The sequence below is a fragment of the Tetrao urogallus genome (genome assembly GCF_951394365.1).
Source record: "Tetrao urogallus genome assembly, chromosome: 32".
Taxonomy (NCBI): domain Eukaryota; kingdom Metazoa; phylum Chordata; class Aves; order Galliformes; family Phasianidae; genus Tetrao; species Tetrao urogallus.
Window position 1 is genome coordinate 681734 of NC_136845.1, and position 20917 is coordinate 702650.

At 48.3% G+C, this 20917-nt stretch overlaps 3 protein-coding genes across 3 annotated transcripts; 1 reads left to right on the top strand and 2 right to left on the bottom strand.

Moving 5' to 3' along the window:
- Window positions 1-1109: 1109 nt before the first annotated feature.
- LOC306956589 (olfactory receptor 14I1-like) lies at window positions 1110-2065 on the bottom strand (the record flags this gene model as incomplete). The annotated part of the gene is made up of 2 exons (XM_079547864.1): window positions 1110-1412; window positions 1772-2065. The coding sequence occupies 2 exons, from the start codon at window positions 2063-2065 to the stop codon at window positions 1110-1112; spliced, it is 597 nt and encodes a 198-aa protein (XP_079403990.1).
- Window positions 2066-11973: 9908 nt separating this feature from the next.
- Window positions 11974-12906, top strand: LOC306956590 (olfactory receptor 14A16-like; the record flags this gene model as incomplete). Its single annotated transcript, XM_079547865.1, has 2 exons — window positions 11974-12275; window positions 12636-12906. 2 exons carry the CDS (start codon window positions 11974-11976, stop codon window positions 12904-12906), a joined length of 573 nt encoding a protein of 190 aa, XP_079403991.1.
- A 6466-nt stretch (window positions 12907-19372) lies between these two features.
- Window positions 19373-20329, bottom strand: LOC306956591 (olfactory receptor 14I1-like; the record flags this gene model as incomplete). Its single annotated transcript, XM_079547866.1, has 2 exons — window positions 19373-19675; window positions 20036-20329. The coding sequence occupies 2 exons, from the start codon at window positions 20327-20329 to the stop codon at window positions 19373-19375; spliced, it is 597 nt and encodes a 198-aa protein (XP_079403992.1).
- Window positions 20330-20917: the final 588 nt, after the last annotated feature.

Sequence of the window (20917 nt, forward strand, 5' to 3'; positions counted from 1 at the left end):
TCACGCATTTGCTCAAAGACTCCATGATTCCTGCTCTGCCCTGGACAGCCAAGTACTCAAAGTTTAGGGTTAGGGAAGGGGTTGAAGGTGAGGAGGGCAGAGCACAGGAGCAGGCTCTATGAGTGCACTGTCACCAAGCCGCAGGAGCTGCATGGCTGAGGGGCAATGGGATTGAGTTTCACCTCAACACACCATCACCACACCACTGAATTCTGTCTCTGAGTGCAACACTGAGCCTTTTCTTGAAGAGTTTCTGTCTCACCTCTGTTGGCTGTTCCATTCCTGAGGTGGATGTGGCACCTTACTCAGGAAGGAGAAGGACACAAAGCTCTATAGGAGGACCTGCACCACCTGCCAGGCAGCTCTGTGCTCCCCACAGTTGTGCTTCCTACCTGCAAATTCATGCTCCAAAATGTCTCTTGAGAGTCCTGGGCAACTTCTTCTGTACTCTCATGCATACATCAGCTACCCTAGGGCATCATGGAGACAGTGCCCACCTCTGTGTAGCAAATGGAAAGAGGCACTGAGTGGAAAGAGGCACTTCAGGGAAATGTTTACGCCTCTGAGATGAGAATCCATATCCAAGTTCTTTTACTATGCAGGGTGTCACAGGGAGTGAGGAAGAGGGGATCTCACAACCAACGTGCAAACCAGGTGCTGCTGCTGGCCTGTCAGAGGCACTGACAGATGTGAGCCTGCAAGCACAGACCCCAGCCAGGAGCCAAGGGATGGCCAGTCAGCTATTGCAGGCTGAAGTCACCACACAGTTGGATTAACAGCCGTATGCTTCCTGCTGGATTGTGGGTTTCTGAGAACAACTGACCCCAGCAGATCTACAAATGTCTCCCAGGAAGGAAGACAGACAAAGTCATTGCATGCCCTTTGTTTGGTTAAGATTCACTGAGAGCTTGGTTCCTTATGTACACTATGTCTGGGCTACACTGCATATGTACAAACTGAGTAGTGATCAATGTGGATAATGACATTTAAGTGGAAAATATTAGAATGCATAAGATACAGAAAAAAATATTCAAAAAATTACGCTTAAAAAAGGAATACACAAACCGAAAGAAGACAATTCAATTTTGTAAAAAACTGCATTACAACTCCTAGACAGAAAAGGGTGGGCAGTTCATTGTTTTCAAAACACATTTGTTCATCAGTTTCCACAGAGCATCCTTGAGATCCTGGTTCCTCATGCTGTAGATGAGGGGGTTCATTACTGGAGGCACCACTGAGTACAGAAATGACACCACCAGGTCCAGCAATGGGGAGGAGATGGAGGGTGGCTTCAAATAGGCAAACATCAGAGTGCTGAGAAACAGGGAGAGCACAGCCAGGTGAGGGAGGCACGTGGAGAAGGCTTTGTGCCGTCCCTGCTCAGAGGGCATCCTCAGCACGGCCCTGAAGATCTGCACATAGGACATAACAATGAATACAAAACAACCAAAGATGATTAAGGCACTAAATATGATAAGTCCAACTTCTGTGAGGTAAGAACCAGAGCAGGAGAGCTTGAGGATCTGGGGGATTTCACAGAAGAACTGTTCCAAAACGTTGCCATGGCAGAGTGGCAGTGAAATGTACTGGCAGTGTGCAGCACAGCATGGAGAACTCCACTGCCCCAGGCAGCTGCTGCCATGGTGGCACAAGATCTCCTGTCCATCAAGGTCCCATAGTGCAGGGGCTTGCAGATGGCAACATAGCGGTCATAGGACATGATGGTGTGAATGGAATACTCTACACAAAAAAAGAAAAGTAAAAAGAAGACCTGTGCAGCACAACCTGCATAGGAGATGTGCCTGGTGTCCCAGAGGGCATTGGCCATGGCTTTGGGGAGAGTGGTGGAGATGCAGCCCAGGTCGAGGAGGGCGAGGTTGAGGAGGAAGAAGTACATGGGGGTGTGCAGGCGGTGGTGGCAGGCTACGGCTGTGCTGATGAGGCCGTTGCCCAGGAGGGCAGCCAGGTAGATGCCCAGCAAGAGCCAGAAGTGCAGGAGCTGCAGCTGCCGCGTGTCTGCCAACGCCAGGAGGAGGAACTCGCTGATGGAGCTGCTGTTGGGCATCTGCAGTTCCTGCTGGGCATGGAGTCCTGTTCAGAGTGCAGGAGATAATGACAAGTCAAGGCCATTCTCATCATCACTCCTCCTGCTATATTATAACACCTTTACTTTCTCTTTAGCAAATGTTCCATTGGCTCCATTTAATTTCATGAAGCTCCACTACTCATAAGCAGAGGAAGCATCTGGAGCTTTAACCTTTCTCTCATTTTTAATCTCCATCTCCTCGGATATTTTCATCTGTTTCATGTCTCATATCTTTACCCCAACTGCTCTTTGAGCCCACAACCCCAACCTCTGTGCACTGTCTGTTAGGGAAATCTGTCTGTTTGTGGGATAAGTGCATTATTCATGTCTGCAGAAAAAGACAATAATTTCAACAGGTTCAATCCTTTGAGAAAGGAGAGACTGATTGCATGTGCCTGTACACAAAACAAGCTATTGATTAAGGAAAAATTTGGGAGTCTCAGAGCTGTGTTCAAAGTTGACAGCCCCTTTTAGATTCCTGCCTTCATTCATCCTTCACTCAGAATAGGAAAAGGAATATCCTTGTCTTGCCTCTCCTCTTGCAACATGCCCTTAGAAACACTCTGGGTGCAGTGTAGCTCTGAGCTCCCTGCCCCAGGCAGCAGCTGTGGCAGCAGAAGGCCCCTGCCCTGCTGTGATGGAGGCTCCTTCCCCCCACACGTCTCCCCGCAGCGCCCTGGGCAGCTCCCTGGGCAGGCTGAGTGCTGAGCCTGGCAGGCAGCAGAGTCCCTGGCCCGGCACACAGCTCCTGGGGCACAGCAGGGACCTGCTCTGCAGGACAGCCCTGGGCACCCGGCTGCAGCCCTGGCTGCACAGCCTGAAAGGCGGAAAAGCGGCCCCATAAGAAAAGCAAAAGGCAAAAAGAAGGTTTCACTGTAACTGAGAATAGGGGGGAGGATAAAGGGGGATAGTTAGGGATAGTTTGTAGAAGCAGGAATGTAGAGCTTGTTAGAGAAAGGGGAATAGCAGGCACAGGGTCTGGGATAGTGAGGGGGATGAAGGCCATACTGATAAGGTTTGAGACGTCTGGCAGGGAGGTGATTAGATGTCCACAAGAGTGAGACGAAACTAGTTTGGGGGATGCCCCCCCTTCTCTGCCAGGAGTTATGGCGAGGAAGGTCAGAAGCCTTCATGAAAAAGACAACAAATTCTTCAACTCATGACCCACTATGCAAGCGCAACAGGGGAGGGTCTGCATGCTTTGGGGTATAATGAATATGTATCCGAATTCCAGGAAACTACTGATTTTTTATTAGTTCGCCCTTTATCTGTAGCACGACTTTTCTGGACAGTGTGCAAGCTTGGAGGAATTATCCCCCTTGCACCAGGGCTTTTGTGCAATTGCCAATAAAACATAACCTTCTCTGTATCCTTACAGGCTACAGGGTTTGATTTTCCGCATGTCACAGCCTGCAGCCGTCCTGGGACACGCAGCCCTCAGGACTGGGCTCTGATGCTGTAGCACAGAAGCCCTCAGCTGAAGCCAAAGTTTTTCCATGATAACAAAACATGGAGTGCCTTCAGCCTGGTCTGCAATGGGATATCCCAGAGTTAGTTATCCCTCTACTAAAAGCAGCTGCATGGCCTGCAGTGAGACTTACCTTGTCAAGGGCTGTGAGCAATGCTCCTGCACTGAGCTCACAGCTGCTCACAATGTACGCATCTTGAGATCTCTCTCTCCTTTCCCTTCTGTCCTCCTGTCACCTGCAGGCTGTGCTGTGCAGAAGAGCTGCTCCTGGGCACAGCTGTCTCTCCGCAGCAGCACTGCCCGTTTGTATGAGCTCCCTGTTTCCCAGGAGCCCGGCCCAGCTCTCCAGCAGAGGATGTCATTTTCTCACTGCTCTCCCTGGAGATGACCCTGGGGCTCTGGGGCTGGCAGCTCCTGATAGACAACAGGGTCATCTCTGCAAAATGTACTTTGAAGTCAGATGAATTAATCATTACTAGACAGACTGATTCCAGAAGCATTGTTTGTCCTAGCAGATCGTGTGTGCCTAGCAAAGCTGCAAATGCTCCATCTGGTCTGGTGGTTTTACAGTTCTTGCTATTGGTATTCCACATCATAACATCATGTAAAGCACGGGGAATTGAAGATTTAAGACTCCAGTTCTGTGGACTGACTGTTCTGAACACCTGGCTCTCAGAAGAGAAGAAGAACTGCGCACCCCAGAGGACTCTGAGTTCAGAGAGGAAGATAAGGAAGATAAGGAAGATAAGGGAGGAAGCCCCGGGATCTCTCACTTGCTTGCTGCCCCATGTGTGGGAGCGCTCCCCAGCCGTGCACCTCCAGTCCAACGTCAGGCTTTTGGTTTCAGACACTCACTCTCTCATTTTATTTGATTTAATACCCTAAATTCCTATTTTATTTTATAATATTGTGTTGTCTTGTATTCTGATATCATATTTAGTAAATTTGACTTTCCTCCTTACATTGTTGTCGCTGCTTTATTTTTACTATTTTATTTTATTTTATTTTGATTGATTTTATTATTATTATTATTAATAATAATAATTATTATTATTTTCGGCCAGTAGGACTGCAGGCCTGCTGCCCTCTGTCACGAGCACAGATTGCTCTAGATCACTCCGTGACAAGACAACACACTCAGTCATATGGTCTGCTTTTAGGGCAGATGTGTGGAGCCAGAAGTTGGACTTGATGATCCTTACAGGTCCTTTCCATTGTGGGATATGCCAGGATTCTATGACAGTGGGTACAAGCACAGTGATGTTGAAGTCACTGTGCTGTCACAGTGGATAGGAGCTCAGCGACTCCAAGTCACTGTGATGTCTTGGAGACACGGAGAGCAGTGATGTCAGAATTACTGAGTTGTGGCAGTGGTCAGTATTACAGTGATGTCAGAGTCACTGTACTGTAAAGGGGAGAGAAACTCCGTGATTTCAGCACCACTGTGTTGTCACAGCACACTGTGATGAACACAGTGGTGTTGCAGTCATTGTTCTGTGGCAGTGAGAAGGAACACTGTAATGTCAGGGTCACTGTGCTGTCCAGTGGATGCAGGCCAGGAGCACTGTGATGTCAGAGTTAGTGTGCTGTCACAGTGGGAAGGAGCACAGTGATGGCAGATGCACTGTTCTGTCACAATGGGCAGTAGGGCAGTGATGATGGATCAAGGCAGATTAGAATCATAGAATCATAGAATCACAAGGTTGGAAATGACCTGTAAGATCATCTGGTCCAACCGTCCTCCCACTACCATTTCTACCACAAGCACTAAACCAGATCTCACAGCTCCTCATCCTGATGCCTTTTGAACACTGCCAGGGACGGCGTCTCCACCAGATCCCTGGGCAGCCGTTCAGTGCCTGACCACTCTCAGAGAGAAAAAGTTCTTCCTTATGTCTAACCTAAACCTCCTCTGGTACAACTTGTGGCCATTTCCTTGGGTCCTGTTTGTTGCCTGGCAGAAGAGGCCAAACCCTTCTTCATCACAACTTGCCTTCAGGAGACTGTAGAGTGCAGTGAGGTCTCCTCTGAGCCTCCTCTTCTCCAGACTAAACAATCCCAGGTCCCTCAGCCGCTCCTCATAAGACTTGTGCTTCAGATCCCTCATCAGTTTTGTTGCCCTGCTCTGGACATGTTTCAATATCTTTCTTGTAGTGGGGGGCCCAAAACTGAACACAGTATTCGAGGTGCTCCCTCACCATCACTGAGTACAGAGGGATGATCATCTCCCTGCTCCTGCTGGCCATGCTGTTTCTATTGCAGGCCAGGATGCCATTGGCCCTCTTGGCCACCTGGGCATGCTGTCTAGCATCAACCGTCACCCTCAGGTCTATTTCCACTTCACAGTCATCCAGCCACTCATGCCCAAGCCTGTAGTGCTGTGCGTGGTTACTGTATCCAAAGTGAAGGACCTGGAAGGAGCTCTGCGTGTGGGTTTAGCATCACATATGCCATCCTCAGAGCCATACATCCCAGTGAGGAAATGGTGCGTGTACCTTGGACCTGAGAGATCTGAAGTTCAAAGATCGGTTGTGACTGACTACTTGTTCAGACTGGGCCACTCTCACATCCCACATCCTGGGATGAGACACACTGCCCACATGGGACTTGGGCCTCACAGCATCCTTGCACCCCATGCAGAGTCTGGCAGCTGCTGTCCCCTGCTCTTTCATTTGACATCACACAAACCTCCATCCCACTGCCCCAGGAAGGAAGGGCCCTGAGCCAGCAGGAGGGACAGGATCTCCCTGCCAAGGCTCTGGGGATCAGGGCTTGGCCTTTCTGCTTCACAAGACAAAGGAGGCTTTTCTCAGCATCACAGCCACCATCCCAGTGCCTTGGTCTGCCTGTAATCAAGGCTTCCAACTCTCTGCTCTATCAAGTCCCAGGGGAAGCTTGCTTGTGAATGGCCCTCAGTGGGGCCCAGACTCCTAGAAACTTCACTGTTCCTTCTGACTTGGTCTTCTTGAGCACTTTGTGCAATCTTCTCTCTGCACTGGAGGTTGATGGACTCAGCAGCAAATGCCCCCTGGGGCCCATTACAACCTGAAGAGCCGTGCTGTGCCTTGTGCCTTCCTGTCATCTTCTTCAGGTGTTCAGACCTTGTTCAGCAATCTGGAGAGGTATCAGGAGAGAGCTTATAGAGGAAGAGAATGATGGGCATTTAAGAAGTCTAGTTATTTATTTTTTTATAGTTGGGTTTGAACAAGAATTTAAAGCAGCACTTTGCAACTGATATTGATCCAGGATGTCCCCTAATGAGCTTTGCCCTGTCACTGTGTGTACAGACATCCTCCTCAGCTACCCCACTCAATTTCTACTCATGTTGGCCCCATGGGACTTGCATCCCTTTTCCTCACGTCACTCTTCTCCTCTGCAGTCACCTGCTCAGTGTTAAACCTCGTTTGCACCAACTCCCACTGGCTTTCCCCAGAGAACCAGCTGCACATGGGAAATGAAAGATTTCTCTTTTTTACCAACAAACAGTAGAAAACGTGATGCAATTGAATGAACCGTAAACACAGTGAGCAACTGCATGCCTTGTCCAAGCTGCATCTAATGAGGCTTGTCTTTCACAGGGAATAGTTGTACAAGAAGTGAGTTAGACAGGAAGGGATAGATATAATGACAGCTAAGGAGTTGAGAAAAGAGTCCATCCAACTTTGGAGAGATGGAGCAAATTCCAGTAATCTCCCTGAAGATCAGAGATCAGGCAGATGGCTGGGAGGTATCTGAGTGAACAAAGAGCAAGGGATGGGGAAATCAGGAGGGCAGTGGGAAGGGCACGTGTCCAGATGGCCTGCTGAAAACACGCCCTTGTTGAGGGCTGGCTTGAAAAACAAGACTATGTTTAGAGTATCAAGGACGTGATAACGGTGTAAAGGAGTTTGAGTAAACAACTGGTTGCAAGTTGTGCTGTATGGGAAAACCATTGTGGGAAGTAGGCGTAGCAGGGAACTTCACGTTGTCATGGTTACAGGTTGACAGACATTAGTAATAGCCAGTGAAAACATGACAAGTGTACTTAAAAGTTATGTATTCTGTTGCTCTACCATTAAACGTTGGACTTAGTTGCTAACTCGTGTTGAGTCATCTCTAAGATCCCACAATCCCTCTCCTACAAATGACACCCAAGCAGGGACCCGAGGCCATCTGAAAAGCTGTGGGGATTCTCTGCAGGAGGAAAGATGCCGGTCGAGTGAGCGCGCACTGAAACCAGAATGGAAGATGACATGGAGCTGGAGGTGGCCCTGTCGCTATTATCAAGCTTCTTAAAGAAGCGGGGAGTGAAGCTCCATGCCGAAGCCTTATCGTCGTTTGTTACGACAGGCCGGGCAGAAGGGCATTTTAATGACTTGAGTACAAGTCTGTTCTAAATTAAGGAATGGCGAGATTTCGGTGATGCTATTTGGGACGCTGTAATAGATGGGGAAAAGTGGGCTAAAAGGATGCAGAGCCCTTGGCGGGAGTTTATTAACTGCTAAAGAAATACCAAGTAGAGAAAAATATGATACAGGTGCTAGATCCGGCTAAGGACAGTAAGACGACAGGATCGGTGTTTGGGGCAGGAGGACAATCACTTTTTGAACCATCACCCCCACCGACTGTGTCAGAGGCTGAGGTACGCGATCCGAGTTCGCCTCATTGGACTGCCCCAGAAAAGATCGAGCCCACTGCCCCACCACTGCCTACCGCATCCGTGACAGACGGAACAGATAAATCGACCCGCCCCAGGCTGCCAGCACGAGCGATTCTTCTGAATCCCGAACTGGGGGAATTGTCAGCCGACGATGATAAAGCCACCTTTTGGGTGGCCACCTTGTGGGAAGTAGGAGTAGCGGGGAACTTTGCGTTGTCATGGTCACAGGTTGACAGACATGAGTAATAGCCAATGAGAACGCGACAAGTGTACTTAAAAGTTATATAGTCTGCTGCTCTGCCATTAAACGTTGGACTTGATTGCTAACTCATGTCGAGTCGTCTCTAAGATCCCACAATCCCGATCCCACATGCCCTGAACCGTGGTCATTGATTTAGGAGAGCTGGAGACATCTGGAGGATGAGGGACATCAAATACGCAGCAGGGTAGAGCAGCGGTGGATGCTGGGCATTGGTCACAGGGCATTGGCACTGTTTACCTGAAGGCATCTGTGTTCCAAAATGAGAATTCTGGAAAACATTTTCTTTTCTTTTTTTTTTCTTTTTCTTTTTTTTCTTTTTTAGAAAAAAAAGAGAAAAATAATAATCAGACAAAATAATGCCCGCAAGGGCTAGTGTTTTCATGATTTGAATGAATTTCAGAATTTGAAGTGTGTCAGTGAATTTTCACTGATTTCTGTCTTTGTCTTCAATCTTTTGTTTAAATTTTATTGATGTTTAGAAACATCTTTCAGACTTACAGCTTCAAAGAGAAGAGCAGATCCGTTTGTGTCCTGCACAGAGTTTGGTGCCCTCCAGAATTTCCCTGTTCAGAATTGTCTGTGACATCTCTCTATCTTTGCACTGACTGAGTCACACTGAGGTTTCTTTTTTTTCTCAGAGCTTGTTTTAAATGTTCACATGCAGCAGTGGAGGCTTCATTCCCTTCATGTCCATCATGCCCTTCATGCCAGGTACTTCTCCTTGATCTTCACGTTCCCCACCAGTTCTTATTTACAGGTGAGAATGAGATCCAGCAGAGCACTCTCCTCTTTGGTTCCTTTGCGGCTTGGCCAAGAAGCTGCCATCTGTGCTCTCCAGGGATCTTCTGGTTGGCATATGACCTGCTGTGCTGTCCCCTCCCTCACCAGATGCTTGAGTGAGTAAGGTCCCTGAGTCGGACAGGGGCCTGAAATTGTGAGGCTCCTGTTTGTCTTGCACTCTCACAGAGCCAGCAGCCTATCCTCGTCTTCCTTGACCATCCATCCTAAAGAGTCCTTACCCCTTTGCTACAGTTCAGAGGTGGGAACCATGCCACCATGTCTCTGTGATTCAAACAAGACCCCAGGACTGCAAATGCACAAGGATTTCCAGCTCACTGAGTTAATATTCGTGCTATTATCATTATTGTAAAGACTCTTCAGAAAGCATCCCATGCCAGAAGCATTATTTGATTTAGCCTGGCTGAGCCTTGCATCTGCACCATGGTATTGGTGTTCAGAAGGTGGCACACAGGTACTAGACCCACTGTGGGGCTCACAACTGTCCAGCAAGCACTGACACAACCAGGACAGGGCTTTCCTGAAGGTCCTGAGCTCCGTTTGCCAGCTGGCTGGGGGTGTACTGGAGACCCCAGGGAACTGCCATTCAAAGGAGAGCCCAGAAAAAATGAAGTATCATCAGTGAAAGAATGCAAGTGTGTCACAGCCCTGTAATTCCTTAAGCTCCAGCATATGCAATAGATGGGGAAGAGAGAAAGATCTGACTCTTCATCTGGTGAGCTCATCCATTTGGTCAGCTGAATAATGCTGCATGCTGCATAGGGAGAGGTGAAAAATGACACTCTCAGGTGCCCATTACTGGCAGATCTGATGTCATTTAGCATGGCCAAGAACACTCCCATTCCTTGTCTGGCCCCCAGCTGATGCTCAGGAAGGAGGTGGCTCTCTCAGAGGTTGTCTACCACAGCTTGCAGGCACTTTTGCACACATCTAGGAACACCACAGGCACCTTGGTCATCACCGAGTGCCTGTGTGTGAGCAAGCGACTTCCCGCTGAAGGAAGACAAAGGATGCAGACCAGGGGCTCACACATGCAGGCAACTCATTGTACACATCTGATCTGAACCAACAGGAGTCCCATCTCCTGTGGGTTTGTGGGGAACTGAACCTTATTTCAACCCCACACTTTTCCACCTGGAGATGAGACCCCTGTACCGATTTCCTCAACTGAACGACTGCCCTGCACAGGGGAAGTCAGAGGGTCCCTGTCCTTGTCTGTGTGTCCTCTTTGTAAAGGGCTATGAACAGAGCTTTCCAGGTGAGGCATTTGCAGCTCTTCTAGGCAAGCATGATCTGTTAGGATGAACCATGCTTCTGGAATCAATCTGTCTACTGGTGATTAATTCATCTGACTTTACGTTTTGCAGAGATAACCCTGTTGTCTATCAGGAGCTGCCAGCCACAGAGCTCCAAGGGCATCTCCAGGGAGAGCAGTGAGGAAGAGAAAATGAAATTCTCTGCTGCAGATCTGAGCTAGGCTCCTGGGAAACAGGGAGCTCATACAAATGGGCAGTGCTGTGGAGAGACAGCTGTGCCCAGGAGCAGCTCTTCTACACAGCACAGCCTGCAGGTGACATGAGGAGAGGAGAGAAAGAGGAGAAAGCTTACAGGATGTGTACAGTGTGAGCAGAATGTGAGCTCAGTGCAGGAGCGTTGCTCACAGCCCTGGACAAGGTAAGTTTCTCACTGAAGGCAGTGTAGTGGCTTTCAGTGAAGGGACCACTAAATTTGAGACACCTCATTGCAAAATGGGCTGCATACATTTCATTTCTTTATCATGAAGAAAGACCTGCTGCATCTGAGGGCTTCTGTGCTGCAGCATCAGAGCACAGTCCTGGGTGCTGCATGTCCCAGGACGGCTGCAGGCTGTGCAGCCAGGGCTGCAGCCGGGTGCCCAGGGCTGTCCTGCAGAGCAGGTCCCTGCTGTGCCCCAGGGGCTGTGTGCCGGGGCAGGGACTCTGCTGCCTGCCAGGCTCAGCACTCGCTTTGGGGAGATGTGTGGGGGGAAGGAGCCTCTTGGCAGGGCAGGGCAGGGCAGGACAGGGCAGGGCAGAGCAGGGGTCTTCTGCTGCCTGGGGCAGCAGGAACTCAGCTACACTGCGCTACAGAGTATTTCCAAGGATGCTTTGCAAGAGGAGAGGCAAGGCAAGGATTTTCCATTTCCTATTCTGAGTGAAGGGGAAAAGAATGAAGGCAGGAATCTAAAAGGGGCTGTCAACTTTGAACACAGCTCTGAGACTCCCAAGTTTTTCTTGAATCAATTGCTTCTTTTGTGAATAGTCACACAGAGTGGGCTTTCAGCCTCTCATCTGTCATAGGATGGAACCAGTTGAAATTGTTATCGTTGTCTGCAGTCCTGAATAACGTACCTATCCTGCAATCAGACAGATTTTTCTAACAGAAATATAAGGGCACAGAGGTTGTGGTTGTGGACTCTAAGAGCAGTTGGGGTTAAAAATGAGACACGAAACAGATGAAAATATCCAGGGAGATGGGACAAGATTAAAAATGAGAGAAGGGTAAAAGCTCCATTTGCTTCTTCTGCTTATGGGAAGCTGAGATGCAGGATATTAAATTCAAGTAATGAAGCTAAATGAACATAGGTGAAAAAGACAGAAAGGGTTTTATAGGGTAGCAGGAGGAGTGTTGCTAAGAATGGCCTTGACTTGTCATTATCTTCTGCACTCTGCACAGGACTCCATGCCCAGCAGGAACTGCAGATGCCCAACAGCAGCTCCATCAGCGAGTTCCTCCTCCTGGCGTTGGCAGACACGCGGCAGCTGCAGCTCCTGCACTTCTGGCTCTTGCTGGGCATCTACCTGGCTGCCCTCCTGGGCAACGGCCTCATCAGCACAGCCGTAGCCTGCCACCACCGCCTGCACACCCCCATGTACTTCTTCCTCCTCAACCTCGCCCTCCTCGACCTGGGCTGCATCTCCACCACTCTCCCCAAAGCCATGGCCAATGCCCTCTGGGACACCAGGCACATCTCCTACGCTGGATGTGTTGCCCAGACCTTTCTGTTTGTCTTTCTTTTTTCAGCAGAATACTCTGTCCTCACTGTGATGTCCTATGACCGCTATGTTGCCATCTGCAAGCCCCTGCACTACAGGACCTTGATGGGCAGCAGAGCTTGTGCCACCATGGCAGCAGCTGCCTGGGCCAGTGGAGTTCTCCATGCTGTACTACACACTGCCAATACATTTTCACTGCCTCTCTGCCATGGCAATGCTGTGGATCAGTTCTTTTGTGAAATCCCCAAGATCCTCAAGCTCTCCTGCTCTGGTTCTTACCTCAGAGAAGTTGGACTTATCATATTTAGTGCCTGTATTTTTTTGGCTTGTCTCGTTTTCATTGCGCTGTCCTATGTGCAGATCTTCAGGGCCGTGCTGAGGATGCCCTCTGAGCAGGGACAGCACAAAGCCTTCTCCACGTGCCTCCCTCACCTGTCTGTGCTCTCCCTGTTTCTCAGCACAGGCATGGTTGCCTATTTGAAGCCACCCTCCATCTCCTCCCCATTGCTGGACCTGGTGGTGTCATTTCTGTACTCAGTGGTGCCTCCAGTAATGAACCCCCTCATCTACAGCATGAGGAATCGGGAGCTCAAAGATGCCCTCAGGAAACTCTTTACATATTTTTTTCTTCAGCATTAATTTTATCTTCATTATCTTCACATGAGTACCACAAACTCAAGAAAAGCTAGGAATGGCATCATGTAATATTTCATACTTTTTTATTTATTTTTAATACTTACAATAGTTTTTACTCCACTTAAACAACATTATTGGTTGGTATTTTTCATCTACATTTTTTTTCTTACTTCTGAAAGCTTTATTGTTCTTCAAGCAGTAGACTGCTTGAGAAGATTAAAAAAATAAAAACAATAAGAAAAAAATTAGACTATCATCTGTATCTCAGAGGAGCGGTGCAGGAACCAAGAGCCCAGTGCCACACGGAGCAGCAGCCCTGGTGTCTGTGGGGCTGCCCCTCACCACCTGCTGGGCGCTCCCTCTCTGCTGCCTTTGAGTTGTGCTGCTGCTTCCCTGGAGCCACAGCCACGGGCAGCAGCAGGACGTGGTCTTTTCAGTGCTGCTCTCTTTGCACCACCACGCTGTTCTCCATTCTCCTTGCATTTGTGTCAGCCCTCAGGTCCTGCATTACGTAGCAGACCAACAAAAAACACTTTGCCTGTGGTGTGCCTGGAGTTGTCTCAAAGGCTTGGAAGAGCATTGCCATGTCAACAGGATGAAGGCTACAGAGTTGGGGGAGGAGGGAATCCTGTGAAAAATGACACAGCCTTGCTCTGTCCAAAATGTTTTCACTGTGCTATAGGAATTTCTGACTGCAAACTTGTTTTTGATGGACTTGTTTATTGCCAACTCACTCACAGCCCTGGGTGGCCCACCTGTAAACTGAGAAGCCAAAGAAGGATGCCAGAGAGATCCTTGAGGTTCTGTTTTGAGACTTCCATGCTACAAAGTTATGGGTCAAGAATGCTCACAAGCCAAGCACCCCCCAACCTCCGTTGGCTGGATCAAAGCGGGAACCCAGACCTGTGATCTCTTTCTCTGTCCCTCTCTCTCTTTCCTGACCCAACTCTGTCTCTCTCTTTTCTTTCTCTTCCTCTCATAAAGATGTTAAGTAACACAAGACTTACTTTGGTTTGTTAGAACATCACAGTGTAGCTGCACATGGAAATAATTGTAGAAGTGCCGGTACCTTACAGATAATCATAGTGCTCAGATTAGCCTTAAAACTGGTGACTGTGTCTGGACACTGAGTGTCAGTTTCACTTATCTAACCAGAAGCTGTGAATCTGGGCACCCTTCCCTCCCTGTGTGTGTTGGGCATGATGTGTTTCCTACTGACAGTCCTCAAGGCAGGGGTGTTATGGATTTCTATCGGTCTCTATGGGTCAATATGGGTCTCTATGGGTCTGTGTGGGTCTCTATGATTCCCTATGAGTCCTTGTGGCTCTCTATCTTAGTCTTAGTAGGTCTCTATGGGATTTCTACAGGTCTTGATAGATCTCAGTGGATCCCTAGGGGTCTCTATGAATCTCTATGGGTCCCTATAAATCTCTATAGGTCCCTACAGGTCTCTATGGGTTCCTATGGGTCCTTATGGGTCTGTATGGGTCTCTACGGGTCCCTATGTTTCTCTAAGGGTCTCTGTGGGTCTCTATGCGTCCCTATGTGTCTCTATGGGCACCTAGGGATCTCTATGGGTCTCTATGGGCCTCTATGGGTGCCTTTCCCAAACCTGGTCTCAGCAATTCACTCACAGGTCTGTTCTCTGAAAAGGCCCATTGCTCTGGTTGGGTTCTCTGTGGATTGAGGGGACAGTTTCACAGTCCCAGGGTAAGCTGAGAGGCATGAAGGCCCAACCTTTTGGATTGCAGGGTGTCCCAGGGCTAGTTAGATCAATCTGTGCCCATGTCAGGGGGCAGCAGGGCTTCCTCTGGACCCACAATGGGAAGGGAAAAGGGGAAGGGTAGGGATATGGGAGCTGGGCCCAAAAACAGAACAGCTGCAACAATCTAAGGAGGAAAACTTAGCTTTACTAAACAGGAAATTGGGAAGCAAGATAACACAATATGTAATACAATCTAATTGAAATTGAGATGAATGAATCAAATAAAATAAGAAAGAGAGCGTCTGAAACTGAACATTCTACTTTGAACTGAAGGCGCGTGGGTGGGGAGCACCACAACACTGCCAGGGAGCGAGAGAGGGAGAGATCCCATGGCTTCCTCCCATGACTTATCTTCCTCTCTGAATGCAAAGTCCCCTGGGATATGCAGCTCTTCTTTTCTCAGAACCAGGTATCCAGAAAGTTGTCAGTCCACGGAACTGGAGTATTAGCTCTTTTATTACCTGTGCTTTACATGATGTTATGATGTGGCATACTGATAACAAGAATCGTAAAACCATGGCACTCCACCCTTTACTCTACCTCACCGTATTGTGCTTAATTCATATATACAGAAAAGAATAATTAAAATGTGTTAGACACACATGTCTATATAAATATATACATATATATATACATAGAATTACTGACTGCACTCGTCCAACTTCAAATTCCCTTGTGGTACACATTGAACATCCCCATCCTTCTCCATCACCCACCAGGTGGACCCAAGTCCCTGTGCAAAAACATTTCCACAGAGGAGAGGTTTGCCCTTTCCAGAAGCTGGAAGGACCCAAACTGCTTTACCCAACATGCTCTTTACATGTACTACATACATGTCCATATTGTAGGGCTATTCTGTTTGGATAAGAGGCCCTCAGCAAAAGGAAAAGAGACTTAACAAACAACAAAGAGGCCAGGGCCTCCACACAAGGCTGGCTTGCCTTGCTCTGTGGGTAGGTTGGGATGCAACAGCAGGCATCAAGATACTCCCCCTTATCCTCCTTCCAAACTTATCTCTATGCAAAGATGAGCAGATGTCCAGAAGCAATGACCAAGTGTTGAACGAGCAAGTGTGAGAAGTTAACTAATTAGAGATTATGCTTACCTACTGAAAACTGATGTTTAGCCAGTATCTGTATGTTTAGTTGAGTGTTGGGAAGATTGTGAACCCGAAGCACTCAGCCAATGAGGAACCAGGGGACAAAGAGATAAGCGTCAAGTAATAGGGCAAAATGATGGAATGCTGTTTTCTGTGTGCTCTCCTGCTTGCAGGAGATCTAAGGGGCAGGATGGAGATCTCTGCTTTATCAGAGATACTGTCCTGGTAAATTATTTCGATATTTCCTACAGTTGTTTTGTTCCCACTGCTGTAACCACCCCCATAAGGCTTTTGTCACAGAATCACAGAATCACAGAATCACCGAGCTTGGAAAAGACCTTCAAGATCATCCAGTCCAACCACCCACCCATCACCAATAGTTCTCACTAGACCAGGTTCCTCAACACAAAATCCAAGCATTCCTTGAATATCCATGACTTGCAGATGACACCAAGTTGGCAGGAAGTGTCGATCTGCCTGGGGGTTGCATGGCCCTACAGAGGGTCATGAGGCTGTAGCCAATGGTTTCAAGTTCAACAAGAATGAATGCCGGGTCCTGGGCTTCGGCCACAGCAACCCTAAAGAATGCTACAGGCATGGGGCAGAGTGGCTGGAAGACTATGCAGAGGAAATGGACCTGGGGGTATTGATTGATGCTCAGAGGAACACGAGCCAGCAGTGTGCCCAGGTGGCCAGGAAGGCCGATGGCATCCTGGCTTGTATCAGAAATAGCACTGCTAGCAGGAGTAGGGAAGTCATTGGCCCTCTGTACTCACATTGATGAGACTGCAACTTCAGTGCTGTGTTCACTTTTTGGACCCTCACTGCAGGGAAGACATTGAGGCCCTGGAGCACGTCCACAGAAGAGTAACAAAACTGGTAAGGGGTCTGGAGCACAAGTCTTCTGAGGAGCAGCTGAGGGAGATGGATTGTTTAGTATGGAGAAGAGGAGGCTCAGCGGAGACCTTATTGCTCTCTGTGACTAAAGGGAGGTTGCAGTGAGCTGGGGGTCAGCCTCTTCTCTCATGTGGCAGTAATTGGATAAGAGGGAATGGCCTCAAGTTGCACCGGGGGAGATTCAGGCTGGACTTGAGGAAATACAACATGACTGAAATTACCAGTACCTACCAGGTCCTTCTCAGCAGGGCTGTGCTCCATGCTTTCATCCCCCAGCTTGTACTGGTAGTGGGGACTGTCACAACTCTGCTGCCACACTTTGCACTTGGATTTCTTGAACCTCATGAGGTTCTCCTGGGCCCACTGCTCAGCCTGACCGGGTCCCTCTGGATGGCATCCCGTCCTTCGGGTTTGTGGACCACACCCCACAGCTTGGGGGCTTCAGGACTGACAAAATAAATCATCTCTTTATGTTTGTGAGACCATTTTCAGTTGATATAAACACATGACAGGAAAATCTTCAAGTGAAATGTATGGAATTTTAATCAGATATTCAAGTAAGAAATTTGATCATGTCTCTGTAACAGACTCTCATAATCCCTATCTCAGCCCCTTCACTTCACAGTCACACCTTATTCGTGTCATTGCTTATTGGCAGAACACACAGGTTTTGAACAAAGATTGTCAAGAGGGAAGTACAGGAAGAAGAAAATCTCATCCAAAATCTCTGCTGCACACCTTGAGACCTCAGTAAGAATCACAACTGCTGCCATCTGACCAGACTGGTGTGTTAGCTTCACAAAAACAAGGTCAAATATCCCACTGGTTTTACGTTTTTTGTTTGTTTGTTTGTTTGCTTTTGTTTGTTTGTTTTTATTTGTTTGTTTTAATGAATATTGTAAGAACAACATATTAAATGAAATGTTTTGTTACTTCTATATTAACAATATTACATATTTTATGAGAATCATAAGACATAGAATGGTTGGATTGGGAAGGAGCTCCAGAGATCAGCAGGTTCCAATCCCCTGCCGCAGGGAGGGCCGCCGACCTGCAGTGATGAGAGCTGCCTCAAAAGTAATGCCACCATTTTATTAAGTTGGGCCATAAGATCAGAGGCGGATGTTGGAGGTATGGCTGCAGAGGCTGAACCTTCCCACCAGCGTCCCATTACATGTTGCTGCCGTGTGACAGATGGCAGCAGAGGGGCAGTCTGACAGAATGGCATCTGACATGGCAGTGCATATGAAGCAAAGGTGTGCCGCTGAATTCCTCCAAGATGAAAAAAAGTTGCACTCCTTGACATTCACCAATGCCTGCTGAATGTTTGTGGCGAGCAAACAGTGGATGTGAGCAGAGGGAGGCAGTGGGCGATGTGTTTCAGCAGTGGTGACAGTGGGTCACCTTTGCTGGTGCAGATGGTGATGAGCATGGTATGCAGGCTCTTGTTCATCACTGGCAAAAATGCACAGCTAATGGTGGTGACTGTAGAAAAACAGTGCTTTGTAGCTGAGAATTTGCTCTATCCAATAGTGTTATGGTGCTCTTTGTGTCTGTTGTAGTTCCCATGGAAATAAATAGGAAGCCTTGCTTTTGAAGGAACCTAGGCATATGCAGCCTGAGAAAACTTCCATTCACTAAATGTGGCCCAGGTGAGCCCAAAGGTTGGACACCCATGGGCCAAGGATGAGAGTGGGCAAGAGAGTAAAGGTATGGCTAGGGTACTGGAGTTCTGAATTTGGGCTTCAGGAGAAGCTTTGAGGTTCAGCATTATTGCAGTGGATTCCTGTCAGGGTGAGGAATGCACTTTGAGGTACAAAGAAGGCTTAAGGTCTGTGGGTTTTGCAGCCTGAGTGAGTCACAGCAGCACCAACACTGCCTGAACCCCTCTTTCCTTTTCCAGATCTTCATTTTTTGCTGGCCAATCTCCTCTTCCCTCCTCTCCGTCTCCCATCTCTGTTCTCCAGGCTTCTCCTGATCTCCCCATCTCATTAGAGGCAGCTTTCTACCTACCAGCCTATGCTCCAGGATGGCTCCTACAGGTCCTGGGTAGCTTATGTCAGATCTTTGTACATGATTTCTCTACCACAGACCTTCCTGGAGACAGTGGAATCCTCTGTGTACAAAATGGAGAAGCCCTTAAGGAAGACTGGAAACTTCTGAGATGAGAACCCATATCCAAGTCCTTTTACTATGCAGGGTATCACAGGGACTGAGGAAGAGTGGATCTCAGAATCAACGTGCAAACCAGGTGCTGCTGCTGGCCTGTCAGAGGCACTGACAGATGTGAGCCTGCAAGCACAGAACCACAGCCAGGAGCCAAGGGATGGCCAGTCAGCTATTGCAGGCTGAAGTCACCGCACAGCTGGATTAACAGCCGTATGCTTCCTGCTGGATTGTGGGTTTGTGAGAACAACTGACCCAACAGCTCCAGAAATGTCTCCCAGGAAGGAAGACAGACAAAGTCATTGCATGTCCATTGTTTTATTAAGATTCAGGAGAGAGCCTGCTTCCCCATGTACAACATGTCTGGGCAACACTGCACAGGTACAAACTGAGTAGTAATTGCTGTGGATAATGATAATTTCAGTGAAAAAGATTAGAATACATAAAACACAGAATAAAACATTCAATAAATTACACTTTGACAATGAATACATAAACCAAAAGAAGGCAGTTTGATACTGTTAAAATCTGCATTACAATTCTTAGATAGAAAAAGTTGGGAAGCTCACTGATTTCAAAACACATTTGGCCATCAGTTTCCACAGAGCATCCTTGAGCTCCTTGTTCCTCATGCTGTAGATGAGGGGGTTCATTACTGGAGGCACCACTGAGTACAGAAATGACACCACCAGGTCCAGAGCCGGGGAGGAAATGGAGGGTGGCTTCAAATAGGCAACCATGCCTGTGCTGAGAAACAGGGAGACCACGGCCAGGTGAGGGAGGCACGTGGAGAAGGCCTTGTGCCATCCCTGTTCAGAGGGCATCCTCAGCACGGCCCTGAAGATCTGCACATAGGACACAACAATGAATGTAAAACACCCAAAGGCTAAACAGACACTAACAAGGAGAATCCCAAATTCCCTGAGAAAGTATTGTGAGCAGGAGAGCTTGAGGATGTGGGGGATTTCACAGAAGAACTGATCCACAGCATTGCCATGGCAGAGAGGCAGTGAAAATGTGTTGGCAGTGTGCAGCAGGGAATAGAGAACCCCAGTGGCCCAGGCAGCTGCTGCCATGGTGGCACAAGCTCTGCTGTCCATCAAGGTCCCGTAGTGCAGGGGCTTGCAGATGGCAACGTAGCGGTCATAGCACATGATGGTGAGAATGCAATACTCTGCTGAGAACAGAAAGAAAAAGAAAAAGACCTGTGCAACACATACAGCGTAGGAGATGTGCCTGGTGTCCCAGAGGGCATTGGCCATGGCTTTGGGGAGAGTGGTGGAGATGCAGCCCAGGTCGAGGAGGGCGAGGTTGAGGAGGAAGAAGTACATGGGGGTGTGCAGGCGGTGGTGGCAGGCTACGGCTGTGCTGATGAGGCCGTTGCCCAGGAGGGCAGCCAGGTAGATGCCCAGCAAGAGCCAGAAGTGCAGGAGCTGCAGCTGCCGCGTGTCTGCCAACGCCAGGAGGAGGAACTCGCTGATGGAGCTGCTGTTGGGCATCTGCTGCCTTTGGGCACAAGAACCTGTCCAAGAAGTACAAAACTCAAAGACAGAGATTGCTGTGTGCAAAATGTTCATTCAACCCCAATGATGGGAGCTACATTTCTTGAGGTCGAGTTTGCCTTGAGGGCTTCTGCACTTTTTCTCCCCAGGAAGCAGTCTTCTCCCCATTGGGACAGGGAAATGTGGTCATGTAGGGAAAGGTTTTCTTTTCAAATTGTGTCACATGAAGTAAATTCTTATAGGGAGGTGCTAGTCAGCATCTGTTCACTCAAAGCCAAAATTATTTGGTCACAGAAGCAAATTGTAGTGATAGTTTTTCTGCACTCCATCCTCTCACTCACTGTGTCCATGGAGTGTTTGTTGAATTGAGAAATTTGGAGCACTTCTGCTGTACTCAGTATGAATGCCTGTGAGACCTGCGAGGCAAAGGGATTCACCTCTGCTTAATAAAGGGAGAGAAAAGTAGAGAAAGGGGAGCTGGTTGGAGTTGTTTCAAATCACTCTGAGCTTGCCAGTGTAGAAGATGGAGAATGATTATACTCCCAAAACACTGTGAAAAGAAGGCAGATGCAGCTGAGAGCAGAG